At 40.8% G+C, this 14,892-nt stretch overlaps 1 protein-coding gene across 3 annotated transcripts in view; it reads left to right on the plus strand.

Annotated features, from left to right (window-relative positions):
• Positions 1 to 27: 27 nt before the first annotated feature.
• The window catches only part of LOC134189646 (crossover junction endonuclease MUS81-like), a 30,550-nt gene continuing 15,685 nt past the window's right edge, over positions 28 to 14,892 (plus strand). For 2 of the 3 annotated variants that reach the window (XM_062657990.1, XM_062657991.1), the window contains exons 1-7: positions 28 to 214; positions 273 to 405; positions 458 to 570; positions 628 to 702; positions 6,569 to 6,649; positions 12,503 to 12,591; positions 12,647 to 12,813. In XM_062657990.1, the coding sequence (XP_062513974.1) occupies positions 95 to 214; positions 273 to 405; positions 458 to 570; positions 628 to 702; positions 6,569 to 6,649; positions 12,503 to 12,591; positions 12,647 to 12,813 (778 nt within the window). In that variant the 5' untranslated portion in view covers positions 28 to 94. Of the gene's footprint in view, positions 215 to 272; positions 406 to 457; positions 571 to 627; positions 703 to 5,543; positions 5,586 to 6,568; positions 6,650 to 12,502; positions 12,592 to 12,646; positions 12,814 to 14,892 lie in introns of those variants that run through there. The other variant, XM_062657992.1, reaches the window with a different exon arrangement.

Genomic DNA, 14,892 nt, shown 5'->3' on the forward strand with positions numbered 1-14,892 from the left:
CATACGGGGAACGGCAGCGGCGGGAGAGAGACGAACTCGAGTGAGTCTGTAGTTGACGAAAAAGCGGCAACATTGTACGCCAACATTATTTTGAATGTCCAAGAGGCGCTGCGTTGAACTGCCTTACCCTAACAATTTGTTTGCAAAATGGATTGATGAGTGGCGAGTAGAAGCAAAGAAAAAAGGCTGGAAGTGCCACTACAACTACGAGAAAGTTTGGAATTTTACTACACAGCATCTGTGGTATTCTGACTTTATCTGGACATTTTTAGGCACTGAAGAGTCTCAAGAAGTATCCTCTTCCTCTAGTGAATGGAGAAGAGATGAAATGTACAATTCAATATTGTGGAGACAAACTGGCTAAAATGCTTGACCAACGGCTGGCTAAATTTGGTCAAGAGTCTGGTAAGGTCTAGGAGAAGTTTTCGACGTTGTACTGAGATTCATTACGCTTTAGAAGTGCAGAATGAAGAGCTGGATCAGGTTAGCGTGGGCGGGGACTGTGGGAAACGACCGAAGAAGAGCGATGTTATTGGGTATGTCAATGAGCAACCAATCAAGAGGAATAAAGTGAGACGTACGATTTTTACTGTACGAGGTTGACTGCTTGATCGTAACTGTGTATAGCGTGTAAGGGAATATATTCCTGCTTATCGAAGTGGACCATACGCCATTTTACTCGCAATGTACAGAGCCAGCAAGGTCATTTATTTATGTTTGATTTTGTTGTTTATTAGCATGTCAGGGCTTTAGGTGGCACGAAAATTTAATTAATTAAGATCTGTGCTCATCAGCAGTCTAGTGTTTGGGCGCTTGTTTGAATAGACATTCTATTAGATTTACATGTTTAGTGCACGTGAAGTGCTTTGTGCCATCAAGCTACTGATTTTCAAGGAATAATCTTTAGCTGTGATGCTTTTGTCCAACAGGTTGTGCTATGGTTAATGAGGATAATTTCTATGAACATGCAGTTTTCTGTCTGAATTTATCTAGCTTGGCAGAAGATATAATTACAATCTACATTGTCTGTTGTACTCTGGCAGATGTTTGTACGCATTAGTTGATTTTTAAAACAGCCATAGTGATTGCTGTTGGAATTAGTTTTCAGCAGCAGTTAAGGACTCCTAGAATTGCCTCTGGGGCAGAGGCGTCCACTTGATTTGTATTTCCTGTCCAGACACAATCCAACCATGTTCTTTAGGGCTTTTGATGGAAGGAAGGCTTGGAGAGCATGTTTCCGAATGTAGGCTTGGTAGTTGGTCCATTTGACATGAAGTGACCAGGCATTGGCTGTTGGAGGAAGTTTTGGCATGCAGGAGCCCTATATTACCATAGAAATTTTGTGCCTTACTTCGTTAATAGATCTGCAGTTATGTTTTCCATACAATTGACACATTAATGATTCGTAACCTCTCTGTGTGTCTAACAATCATTCTGGGGCTACACCTGCCTGAATGGAAGGATACATTAGTCGTATTTCAAAAGAGCTTTGTAGGTCTTTACTATTAAAAATGTGCTCATTGTATCACAGCCAGTGAATGCATGCAGGGGTGCCACACTTTTTCTAGAAAATAGTATAAGTAGCCTGCCTGTGTATACGATGATCATGTCTACTTTAATAAACCACGCCTACTTTTTGTAAACCGTATTTTGCAAACTTATATGATTACAGTTAATTCAATAAAGACTACACAGTGATGATGATGATGATGATGATGATGATGATGATGATGATGATGATGATGACGAGGAGGAGGAGGAGGAGGAGGGGGAGGATGAATTGATAATGATGATGATGACGACGACGATGATTGTGGTGGTGGTGGTGGTGATGAATCATTGATGGTGGTGGTGGTGGTGGTGATGATGATGATGATGATGACAATGATGATGATGATAACATCACGTCATCTAAATGTATGGAATAATACCCTACTGCTCCTAATTTTTCGAGACTCCAAAAATAATTTAGAAATTTTTACGAATCCTAATTTTTTGAGATCTTGATGTGCAATATTAGTAATTTGATTTAATTATTTGATTTGATACTGCGACAAAGTTTTCTACTAGTTGACTCTCCACAGAAGCGGTACATCGCATGGGAAGTGGTAATGGCTTTTCAGTTTGAAACCGGAAGCCATAGTTGAGAAGAGAAGTCGCTCTCTTTTTTGCTGAGTTGGCATCTTGATCTGCACACTTCCGTCTAGTGGCCATTTTTGATGATGTTTCATGCGCATGCGCAAATACCAAAAGCTTGGGAGACCAAAATATTTTTCTGTTATCTTATTTTTCAAAGGCAAAATTTTTGAAAAGACTATTTCTCAAAAAAACATTAGGAGCAGTAGGGTATTAGTTTACAACGTTTGTCCAGTCACCAGTCACCATGAAGTGATATCTAAACACTTCAACTTAATTTGGTTTCTGATAATATTTTAGAACTGATAGTGAAGAACAGTTATACATATAACATGCAAGGTGCTATAATATAGAAGTATCACTCGTAAATCAACTCAACAGAATGTCGGTAGCCTCAGAACTTAAGCAGATTTGTTAGTTCCAAGTCCATTGGAATTTTTGCACTAGTGGATTTACGTAGGGTGTCTTATGTATTTCATAGGGCTGAGAAGTTCCATTTTATGTAGTAGTACTAGCTCACTGGCTTGTTAGGTTAGATTATTCCCGTTCAGAAATATGGATCTGGGCAGAAACTTGAAAGTCACGCGCAGTTTCTTGTAGGCTCACACTTAGGATACAGTATAGCTTATCTAATTGCCACGCAGGCATGATTTAGCACACTGTTCGCGCTCCATTTTTGACGTTTCAGTGTAGTGCTCGGTGCAGGTACGGTGTAGGTTGGATTCGGTGCAAGTGCAGTGACATGTCTTTTGAGTGATCTGGTATAGCCGGCTATCTTAATATACAAACACCGTCAAGTCACTGCTTAGTATAGATAAGTAAAATCATCTACAGATTGCTCATATAACCCTGTCTGATGGGACTGGTAGATAGCATTGCATTCTTAGTTATGAGAAAACAAGACTACGCCATGAGATTGAGTTCACGTAACGGAACTTCCTTCAAATTGAGTCTAGCAGGGGCATTCAGTCTCCTTGAAAGGCGAACAGCATAATCGTGCTACGTTACACCCTCAAAAGGGGACCCGAATGAAGCTGGAGGCTGATGCCACCCTGCCTATGTTCTTACCCATGCTGAGTTACGCCCGTACTCCAAATTTTAGCCTCGTGCGTGATCCGGTCTAGCCGGCTATCAAACTTACATACACACACACACACACACACACACACACACACACACACAAACACCGTCAATTTTAGTAGTATAGATGTAGGAGTGGCATCCCTGCTGCATGACATCCTGAAAGTAAGTTGCATATCTCTAGATCTGTTTCAAGTACTGGATATTCTGGACAAATGCACGAAATGCTGTTTGTCTTTGTTGCACGAGGCTTCATGAATGCCAATGACTGCAATGTTTGTCAGTGATTTTATAATGACGGTGATTCTCCAGATTATGCGGCGTGCATAGCATGGAGGCAGAGTCTTGTGTTTGCTTTCTTATAAGAGCACTTTATCTCAAGAGAGCTCTTTGTCTCAAAGAATGTCTGACCATGATACTTGACAAGTTGTTCACCATCAGGAGACATCAAGTAGACACAATTAATTCCAGAACAGACATGGAGTTGATGTTTTTGAACGTACTAAGTATAATACTGTAGCAAGAAGAAGTTCACTCAGCAAGAAAGTCCAGCATAGCACTCTTGTTTCTCCTGAGCTTAGTACTTCTATTGCTTTGGACAACACTGATACACAATGATGATGTGTGAAACAATAGCTTCAGAAGAGGCACACTTGTCGCCCTCTACGTCTTTGATGGATACCTACAGATTGTGGTCTATGACAAACTCGACATGAGATATGTAGTTGATTGTAGCCACAAGTGTGTAGTACCGAGTGAATAATTTTGAAAGCAAGATCTTGAAAGGTGCTTGGAGGGCTAGAAATGGATTGATCACAGTCATTGCTTCGGCTAGCAGTGCTGTTCTGCCAACATTTGTACTGCAGAGTTGTACATTTCCAAGAGAGAAAGTAAAGAGCACTTCGTTATTTTATTCAAATTATTTTGTGGTAAAGTCAAACTCAAGGGCAGGGACTTAAGGAAAATGAAAACACCACCTGCAGTCAAGATTCCTACTGGTCAAAATTGCGAACATTCACAAAAGAAGCTCCTGTTTGCCTTTATGGGTACATGACAAGAATTAGCTCTGATTGTGACTGTCTTGGCCACCGATGAGAAAGTTTTCATCTTTAACTTTCACAGCTTGTCAAAATCCAACTACCACTACAAGGTCATTTGTTGACAAGGTGTATTTACATCCTATTTGGTACACTTGTGAGGTTATTTGTGACGTCATGGAGACACTACTGCAGAAGAAACTGTTTGCAACACAGCTAGACATCTCAAATGGATTAGACCAACATTCCAGCGTACCAAGTATGCTATTTTTTAACATCAGAATTGTTTGTGATTGACCAGCCCAACTGTGGCAAGTTGCATGATGGCAACCTGACAGATGCTCTGAATTTAAGTTGGTAGACTGTGGTAATTAACTGTTGACGTGTAGTTTCAATTCTGTATACTGCAAACGTGGAAAATTTTGCCAATTCAAATTTCAGAGACCATTTCACGGGCTAGAATTTTCATGGTTTTGACTTCGAGCATATGTCACGTGATTTCATCAGTCGGTATATGGTCTACTAGTCTACAATGGCACTGCTGAATTGATTACGAAAAGTCAGGGATGTTGAGAGAAGACCATGTTTTCTGCAGCCCACTGACGCTTCTGGTTTACCACTTTTGACAGTAAAGGCTGCGAATGGTTGTGTGTCTCTTCGAGAGGGTTCCCCTAAGAGGGCTGACGTAGCAAAGGAGAGAGTGTTAGTGTACCATGTATACAGTCCCTCGGAACGATTGGGCATTGCGTGTTATGCAAGTGATACCCTCCCTTTGTGCGCATCGGCCATGTGATACTCTCACCACGGCCTTAAAATTTTTGCATGGTGTTATTGTGCAGAAATACAAACTGCGAAATAGCGAAAATTTTATCTATGCAAAAATTTCTACATTTACAGTATTAAAAGGTTTTGGGGGTCATTTTTACTATATTAACATCAAAATTGGCAAATGCTGGCACATGTACGTGCACTTGTTTGCCCTAGACAGTTGCTATTCACACCCTAAATACATGAAACCTACAAGCAATTTTAAGAAGTTATACTGAATGGCATTATACAGGTTGAAAGTCTAGACATCAATTGACTGTTTGGTTTTTGGGGAAGGGTAGAGGTCCAGGTAAAACAAGTTTTTGTAAAATGTTGACAAAATCAGAAGGCCCCTTAGTCATTACTTTCTCTGCTTTCCTAGCTCAAATATTCATTCGTACAGTACTTCTCGAAGAACTCTTGATGATAATATCCATTGGGACCAGACTCCCAGTGTCCACGAGGAAGGCACTAGATGTCATTTTCTCGTGTTTCTGCTACTCCATTTGGAAGGTTCTAACATCGGTAAGTGACATTAACTTTCTGGTGTTGTCTGTGGCAAAGATACTGGTACTGGGTGAAAGGCCTTTGCTGGACTGTATTCAATTATTCTTTGAGTAACTGTCAAAATCATATAATACTAAAAACTTGGAGCAAAACGAAGTCATAATAATTATTGACAATAGAACAAGAAAGACGCTGCCACTAATGCACATTAGTGCAGAGACTAGAATGTAGTCCTTTTGTGTTTGCCGAGTTATTGGCTATGTATTGAAATAGCTGCTGTCCAAGCTCATGTGTAAATGTTATAAGTCACAGTCTGACCTCTGAATCCAGAGCATACTCGCTGTCAGAAATAGGCAAATGCAACCAAACAAACACAATTCATGTAAGGGGACAAGCGAGTAAATGCTTTAAATGGGTGCTCTACCGTCTCATGTGTCTTCACATGGGTGCATTACAAATTCAATTGTTTGAGATTCTAGCCCAAGGACTGTTAATTAAGGGACTGGAACCAATGTAGACTTTGAAGCAATTATTGAAATTTTAAGCGAAAGAATAGACCAATTTTATTGTAGAATGTGCTTAGTGAGTCTTTGAGACTGATTCAGTGACTGTCACTTTCAACTAGCTGTTGTCATAACTATTACGTCTATATAGTGCAGCTCACTATAGTCATCTAAATGCCTGGTAATAGTGGTATTATCTTTACATTATGACGATGTCACCTGACTGTTGAGAAAAGTCAAGGGGTTTGGGGGTACTTTACAAACCTCTGCAGTATTGTTTGCATTTGTATAGTTTCTTTCTATGTATTTAGGGAGTTTTTATTGGATATATCAAGAATTTTTAGTACAATGACGTTAGATAGATACTGCAAACTTCATAAAATGTCTGTAATTGTATGTATGATTCATAGTATTGTGGCTTTTCGGCATAATTCTTCCTGTTACGCTGCTTGTTATTGTGTGAGTTTCAGGTGGTTTATAAAGTACTAGTATGTCTAGGATCCTCATTATCGTGGCTACATGACCAAGGCAGAACTGCAGAGTGAAGCTCAAGTCTTTTGTGATGCATCATTTACTGTTGTAAGTTAGTAGTTATATTAATTGCATGTAATTCTTGTGTTGTTTGACACGTGCGCTTGTGTGCGTGCACACACACACACACACACACACACACACACACACACACACACACACACACACACACATCAGCAGCTGCCAATTTCTTGGTCACACCCCCAGCTAACAGCTGGGCTCCTCATGAGAACTCTGGACCTGCTTGCTAGCAATCTCCTGGAGTCAGACCAGGTACTCGCAGGAGCGTCGGCTTGTGAAGCCAACTGTGATTTGAACATCCGAAGTCTCGCCTCAACCCCAGCGGCTGATGTTGTGTCACAGCCGATGGTTGCTTCACACACGTACGTGCACACACACACACACACACACACACACACACATGCGCGCGTGCGCGCTAGGGTTCTAGCCAAGGCATGTCAATTTGGGGCTTATCCTCAGTAGAAACAGAGCATAGTTGCAGATAGGGACTTGTGTTGTCACGCAGTGTTTGCTAGCATGCTACTTGTTGATTATATTAATTGCATGTGACAAATAGAGTCTTTCATTATAGATGGGTTATCAAAATGCTACTGGGTTTGGCTGGGATTGGACTTATCACAACATTCCAGATCATTTATATTACTTGTCCAGGGTTCAAATTTATTGCCTTTCCACTGGTCCCAGACAGGTATATTCTAAGCTGGGACAGCTGTTGGCAGATCCAACTTGTCCCTAGGGACAGGTACTGTTTTATGTTGGCGTCGTCATTCTGCACTTGACTTGTCTGAACAGTGCTAAACCACAACAGAGCTGGCAGCATGATAACTACTAGACTAGTAGTAGTTTATTATCATGTGCTAGCATCACTGCATGTTGTTAGTGCTTGTGGTTAGCGCATGATTATAAGCTTTTCCTACAATGAGTCTGTTGGTTTGGTGTTACTCAAACTGTTCGTTGAGCTGTCCGCTATGCTAATTGTTTGCTGTCAGAGGAAAGTGAACTGCCAGTGTCTGAAGACATTAAAGAACAGATTGGTCTGGCCACAGACGATGAAACAGATGAACAGCCTTCAAAGTGCGTAGTCGAGGCTTTTTAGATGCTTGGAAGAAGATCGAAAGTGACTGTACAGTATGATGCAATTGTTGTCAATAATGTTTGTATCCTGTGTCCGAATCATGATAGAAGAACTGCTGGCAATTTGCAAGAGTTTACACCTTGAAAACATCATGCCTCATGAAAAAGTGCTGCTCATGTTAGCTCTGTCACATAGGAGGCTAGGCTGCACAAATAGACCTTGCTGGTACTGGTTCTCTGGTGAGAATGGCTTGTCATATAGAAGAGAGCAAAAAGGACAGTTGAAAAACTTGTTTAGATTGGCACTGTACCTAGCCATTCAAGAGCAACCATTTGCTGACTTCTCGTCTTTGCTGTCGTTTACAAGATGCAAATGGAATTTCCGTGGGTGTTACTTACCAGAATGACAAGCAGGCTCGCATGTTCATCAAGTTCATTGCTAACGTTCTGCTTCAAGATTTAGACTCTTCCACCAGCAATAGTTCGTTTTCTCGTTAATTTCAGATGGTTCTACTGACTCTAACACCACTAGAAAACGAAGTGTTGTATATGAAAGTAATTGAAAACGTTTTTCCATAACTAAGTATTTATCTCTCAAAGAGCTTTTCTAGGCAGATGCAGATAATTACAAGCCTTAGCATTAATGCAATGGAATCTGACCTAAATCAATCTGAGGGAGCTTGGGTGAACAATTTAGTGGTTTTGGAGCTGATGGAGCAGCAGTGATGATGGGCATAGGAGAGGTGTTGCAGCCAAACTAAGCATTACACACCTCACTTGATTAAAGTCCTATTGCTGCTTGGTGCTTAAGCGATTAATGGAACAGGTTGATTACATGTGTACCATCAAGTCAGTGTTGCAGGACCTGTATTATCTATATGATCGCTTTCCAGTATGCTTACAGGAGACCGGGAAGGCAATAGGATCCACCACAAAGCTAGTCAATATTGTAGGAACAAGGTGGGTGGCACATTGAGAATAAGCAGTAACTACAGCTGAGAAGACTTGGAAGTGTCTAGTAGCTCACTTGCACAAGTGGTTCAAGAGAAGGAGCGACAAGAGAGGAGGCATAGCTAGATGTCTTCTAAGAACACTAATGTCAAAAAAGCTCTCATGTACCTGAATTTTCTCAGAAAGTGTTTTGCTATTATAAGTAATTTAAGCAGGGTATTGCAAGACAACAACATTGCCATCAACCTAGTTTGCACAAAGCTTGAAACAGTAAAAGAAGAGCTAGTAAAACTTGTCACAAAAAATATAATTGAAGAAATAGTTCAAGAGGAATTTGAAGATGACATCTCATACCAAGGCATAATTCTTCAAACTCATGGTTGAATAACATGTCGAGCAACTAGATATCATACTGAGGACAGTTCATTCTACAAGTCACTGATGTAGTGACAAGAGGACTGCAAAGTTTGCTGGATAAAGTTGTTGAGCAAATGAATGATCGATTTAAGTTTTTTAGACACACTACAACATTATAGGGGCATGTCGTATATTTGACACAGCCTCTTGGCCACAAGATGAAACTGTTCTTAGTACATTTGGAGATGATGAAATCATTGTTTTATCTGAACACTACAGCACTGTACTGACGTCACATGACATTAATTTTGGAAAAGAGCTGCATAGAGTGGTCTGAGCTAAAGAAAGCAACAACTAAGCTTAAAGGAGCATGGTCCAGATTTATGCGCATGCTTTTGCCTTGGGTAGGAAGCGAGTTTTGTGCGCATTCTGCCGGCCACGCCTAGAATAAAATGGCTTTCGCAAGAGGCGATTATGTCTACTGTGTCAATCCACACTTAGATAGCTGATCCAAAAGCCGACAAAGTATAGGTTTAGTTACCATTGTAATCTTTTGTCACATTTGGTTGTAGCCTACCAAAGAGGAGAGTGCATGCATGCATGTGACGTCTGAGTGTAGAAAAAATAAGTGCACAAGAGAAAGACGTGGTCTACGAGGATGTGAACGCAAAGCTGCTGTTGCTTGTGTGCAGTTTTGTGACTGCGTGATTAAGTTTCAAGAATCGAAGAGCTGTGGTCAATGTCGCAGCTATAGTCAACGTGCCAATATCATTTCAGGGCTTTGCTTCTAGGCTGGTGACAGAGAATGTGCTGGAGAACAGGAAATGCTTGATCTAGATAACGATCTTCTACAGATGCAGACGTAATGAGTAATGACAAGTAACAACACGACATACACAACATCATGCAGCTAGTAGCAATGGCTGTCAGCATTCAGTCAATGTGGCGACACATTTAGGATGGTGAAGCACCCTAAACTGCACTTGTCTTACTACTCTGCTTTCTGCAAGATCAGCAGCTATTGTTGGACTACATGAAATAACAGCTATTTCAACCAATCTTCTCAGAGTCCTGCTGTCATATTATTGTCTGACAGTGACGTTACTCTTTCTTTATAATATGCTTTTCTTGATCTCATGTGTGTAACCTTAGTTATACGATGGTAGTGTTTGCTTTTGTTCACTCTCTTTACAGTCCATTGGTGGAAAGTTTTGTTATACTTGTGGTGAAATCTCTGTTCTCTGGCTTTTTGCCTGTTCCAGAGACGACTGCTTGTCATAATTCATGCTTGCTAGTAAGCAATAGGCCTTGAATGTTGCATGCCTACAACACCTAGAGTTTTGATTATAGATTGACTGGAGATGTGAATTCACTCACCCGAATGATACTTTGGGCTAAAGTTTAGAATGAAATTGTGCTAATTTTCAAGTGTACTTGTTTGGCTGCAGTGGTAAATGTAGTAAACCTACTACAAATACGTGTATAAAATATATAGCATACAAGTCATTGTACATAATAGGTCATGGACCTAAGCCTCTTTGGATGCAGCAGGACCTTTCTCAAAAACTTCATTGAGGGTGAATTGAGACGTAGACCAGTGGATGCTTTTTACTCTCTATCAGGTCATCTTTTGCCAGCCTTGTCTTGCCAATCACTCTCGTCTTGCGCCTCCGTGCTTTCTTGCACCACGTTGGCTTCTTGCAGACGTCGTCGACATGACAAACAACGTTCACTTCCTGTCGTGTACAGCACCTAATCGGAAGCTCACACACGGCTAAGCGAATGTAAAAACAGATAAGTTTTGTTTGTAACTCCTAACTGTTATATTCGAACTGTATCACCTTAGCAAAGTATAGAAAAGCCAAGGTCTCATTGCTATGGTTACTCAAACTGCGAGCTGCAAAGCATTTAAATCTTTTCTTTTAGTGAGAATACTGGAAATGTACTGCTGTATCATAATCTACAAGTGTTGTTTTTCAAAGATCCTTTATTTTGATGAACTTGAAAATGTATACATTATTCAAGGTGGACTCCGAGGCTACTCTGTGCGCAACATCTGGACTGTGTTCCTTTAAAATGATAGAACATTATCTCAGATCATGAAGTCTGGCAGAAAATTATGTTGACACAGCAAGAGGGGCTCATGAATGTTATTGGTGTACTCCAGATTGCCCTGCTTTTACCAGTGCACTTAGCAGAGCGCAAATGAGTCCATCAAGAGGGTTAAGGGTGATTGGCAGTCTCGCCTTTCTGCTGAAACTGTAACTGACTTAATGACACTTAAGCTAGTGGAGTACAGGCAGACCACTCATCACATTGCCTCAGTCTTGTTGATCAACTAGCTGATTAGCTCGTTCTTTGCATGGGCAAATTAATTAACACATATACCGCCTAGCCAGTTCCCCCCCCCCCCCCCCGTATGTGTGACCAAATTATGTCTGGTCGTAGCTATATCATTTCTGTTAGACGTTGTCACTTTGAAGCCGTTGCTGCCATTGCAGGGAACAGTTGTAGCTGATTTGCGTGTTTTACCCAGGAAATTAACGCGAATTTTTGCCCATAGCGGTAACTTCAGATAGATTAAGCCTGGATAACGTGTTTTCCATATGTGTGATTAAATCACTTGTAAAACCACGGCTATTTAACATTCTCATTTGGATGTTGTCAGTTTCAAGATGTTGCCTGCTGTTGCACGGAACAGGTGTAGCTAGCTGCTTTGTCCATATATTGCTAGGGCATATTAACACAAATTTACTTATAGCATTATCGCTGGTAATTGGGCAGAGACAACACCAATTTTGGATACTTCTTTTCTGTATGTGTGACCAATTCACGTCTGATCTTGCAGCTATTTTGACAGTCCTGTTGGACTTTATCACTTTGAAGATGTTGCTGCCATTGTACGGAACAGGTGCAGCAAACGTGGCTGCTATTCGACACACATACATGAGCAAACAAAGGTAGCTGTATTTTTGAAGACCTGGATATACTTAGAGAATATCTTGCTCTTGTCAATGTTGCAAGTAATAAACAACACACTCCATGCTTACTGTCCAAGGTCAGGAGTTGGCATTTTGAATTTGGTGAAGGTCTGCTGCATTAATGTACAAAAATTTGAGTGCAAGAGGAGGTAGGTTTGATCGACTAGAAATTGTGTCATCCCAAGAGCACTCTGGAAGACAGCAATACCTTCACTGTTCTTGATGGGCTTGATGTGTGCAAGCAAAAATTTAGTGGAGATTCAATTTCTCGTTTTGGAGATACTCTTTACATGCAGATACACACACACACACACACACACACACACACACACACACACACACACACACACACACACACACACACACACACACACACACACACACACACACACATGCACACACACACACACACACACACACACACACACACACACACACACACACACACACACACACAGAACTTGACTGCATTAAGCAAACAGGACTGCTGACATTGATTATGATTACCTTGTTTTAGCCTGATCTTGGCACTGATTACACAGCATGGTCTTCAATGAGTACATTGACTCGTAAAGGGCTTGTGAGTAAATATAGTTGTCCAGCCAAGTGAGAATTGGTGTTTGTACTGGCATTATTGGTATTTCAATGGCATGTTGGTTAGGTATTGTCTGACGGAGAATGGTCAAGCTCTTGCTCTGAAAATGGAAGCTGTTGGTGAGGAGAGGCCATGTGCTGACATGGCTACAGAGATTACAAGAACTGCAACAGAAAGTCATCTTTCTTCACAGACACATGTCAAACGCACAGGACAACAGCACGTGGCTAGCAGTCAGTTTATGATTAATTAATTAATGAAGGGTTTTGAACTATGTATCTAAACAAATGTAGTACCGTATTACCTCCCATAGAACGGCATGCCGTTATGGAACGAATTTTACCAGGGTGCCGTTATACGTCGAGGTACAACGACATGCCGTTGTAAATGAGGGAATTTTACCAACGCCTCAAGTTGCACATCCAACAAAATCTAACATCTTTCTTAAGCGGTACTACTAACTACTACTAAGTCTTCAAGAACATGCCATGCATAGAGATTACCGGTAAGCACTAATCAGTTTCTACTTCTTTGTGTTCCTTATCATTATCACTGTCTTGATCTGTCAAACCTGATGGTTCGTCATCTACTAATGGCTCTTCACAAGTCGCTGTTTGCAAGACAACCTCTTGAAATTCCCAATTCTCTTGAAGCTCGTGCGACATTGCCACCATGCTGATCAAACTTGTCCATGGCCGCCAGCTTGAATCCTACTGTGTAGGATTTCCTGCTTCTGGCTTTCGGCTAACTTGAGTCAAAGTTTTCACTAACGGCAACATCGTCAACATGGTCATTAGCATCATCCTCCACATTGACACATGTCTCCTCCATTACTGCAATATTAATATCAAAATATAGGCCTCGTATTACTGTGACTACCATACCTCGCTCTATAATGGCACCTCACCCTATAACGGCATGCCGTTATAGGTACCAGCTGGAGTTGTAGCGGATTCTGATAAAATTCGCTTATAACGGCATGCCGTTCTTTGTGAGGTAATACGGTAAGTGCCTTAATTAACCCTAAACTAGATTTTATTCTTTTGCATTATGTAAAAAGAGTAAGTCAAATGCATTATGCACAGTGCAAATTATAAGCAATGAGACTTCTTGGTTGCTGTAGCAAACTCGCACATTTAACTGGAATTCTATGGAAACCTTTACCAATTAAGGGTTCTAGATGTTGCAGTAAATATGATGACCACAGCTTTAAACTTTGAAGAGCTAGCCTATAAATGAGACTAGCGATGGCCATGATTGATATGTTGTGCCAGTGATGCCTTGTTGATTTGTGACAAATTTGGTGAGAATAGGTATGCACATGTGCAGTGAGACAGCTGACAAATAGGGCTGAAATTTAAGTTGGCGATTGCATTGTCATTCACCCTATTAAAACTATCATCAAAGTGTTAGGGACTTGGTCATGTGAAATTACAGTGGCTTTGTTCAATAGATACTAGAAGTAGTCCTCTTAGATGGCATCTGCATTCGCGATACTTTGACAGTTTTATCATGGTTTTCAGAAGGCTCATTACTGTAAAAGCGAGGGTGTAAAAATTAGTCTCATACTCAGGCTGTCATGCCTGGCTGGAGAAGAGGGCGTGGTAGGTGTTTTGCATGCATGCATAAATTACCTCAAACTTGAGTTAATATATGCACTCATGTGAGACTGACGTCTGGAACTTCAAGCTGATTGAAGCCATGCAGTAGTAATAATGGCACAGCTGGTGAAGGAATTGCGTTGTGGTGATCCAGTATGTTTTCGGTAACATACTGCTGAAGGAGCAGCTGCGTGTAGTTGTACATCACGTGTTTAACAAGAAAGATGTGTTCATCTGATTACCAATCGCGACAGGATACGGAAAATCATTGTGGTCTCAACTACTACAGTTTGTTTGTTTGACTACAAGCTAGAGAAATATAACATGAAAGCCTGGACTTATTGCAAATTGTGCCACTAAAGCACAAGTTGAATGTTGTAACTTAACATCTTTCAAAATTGAATTACTGCTTGCAATGGCTTTATCAGGGCATGGCCATTGTTTTGCCATCCATATCTTTTGCACTTGGCACTGGTTTAGGTGCCTTTTCAATCGGCTTGAAGTTCCAGACAATGTCAGTTCCCCATGCATGCATATATTACCCCAATTTTAGGGTAATTATGCACGCATGCGAAAACTATGTGTACTAGGCCCTCTTCTCTTGCTGCGCATGAGGGCCTGAGTATGAGGCTACAAACACAACTGCAATAAGTACTAGTAGTATTTGTACACTCATTTGTATAATGACTGCTATTGTAACTGCCCTAATAT

The sequence above is a fragment of the Corticium candelabrum genome, chromosome 14 (genome assembly GCF_963422355.1).
Source record: "Corticium candelabrum chromosome 14, ooCorCand1.1, whole genome shotgun sequence".
NCBI classification, from domain to species: Eukaryota; Metazoa; Porifera; class Homoscleromorpha; order Homosclerophorida; family Plakinidae; genus Corticium; species Corticium candelabrum.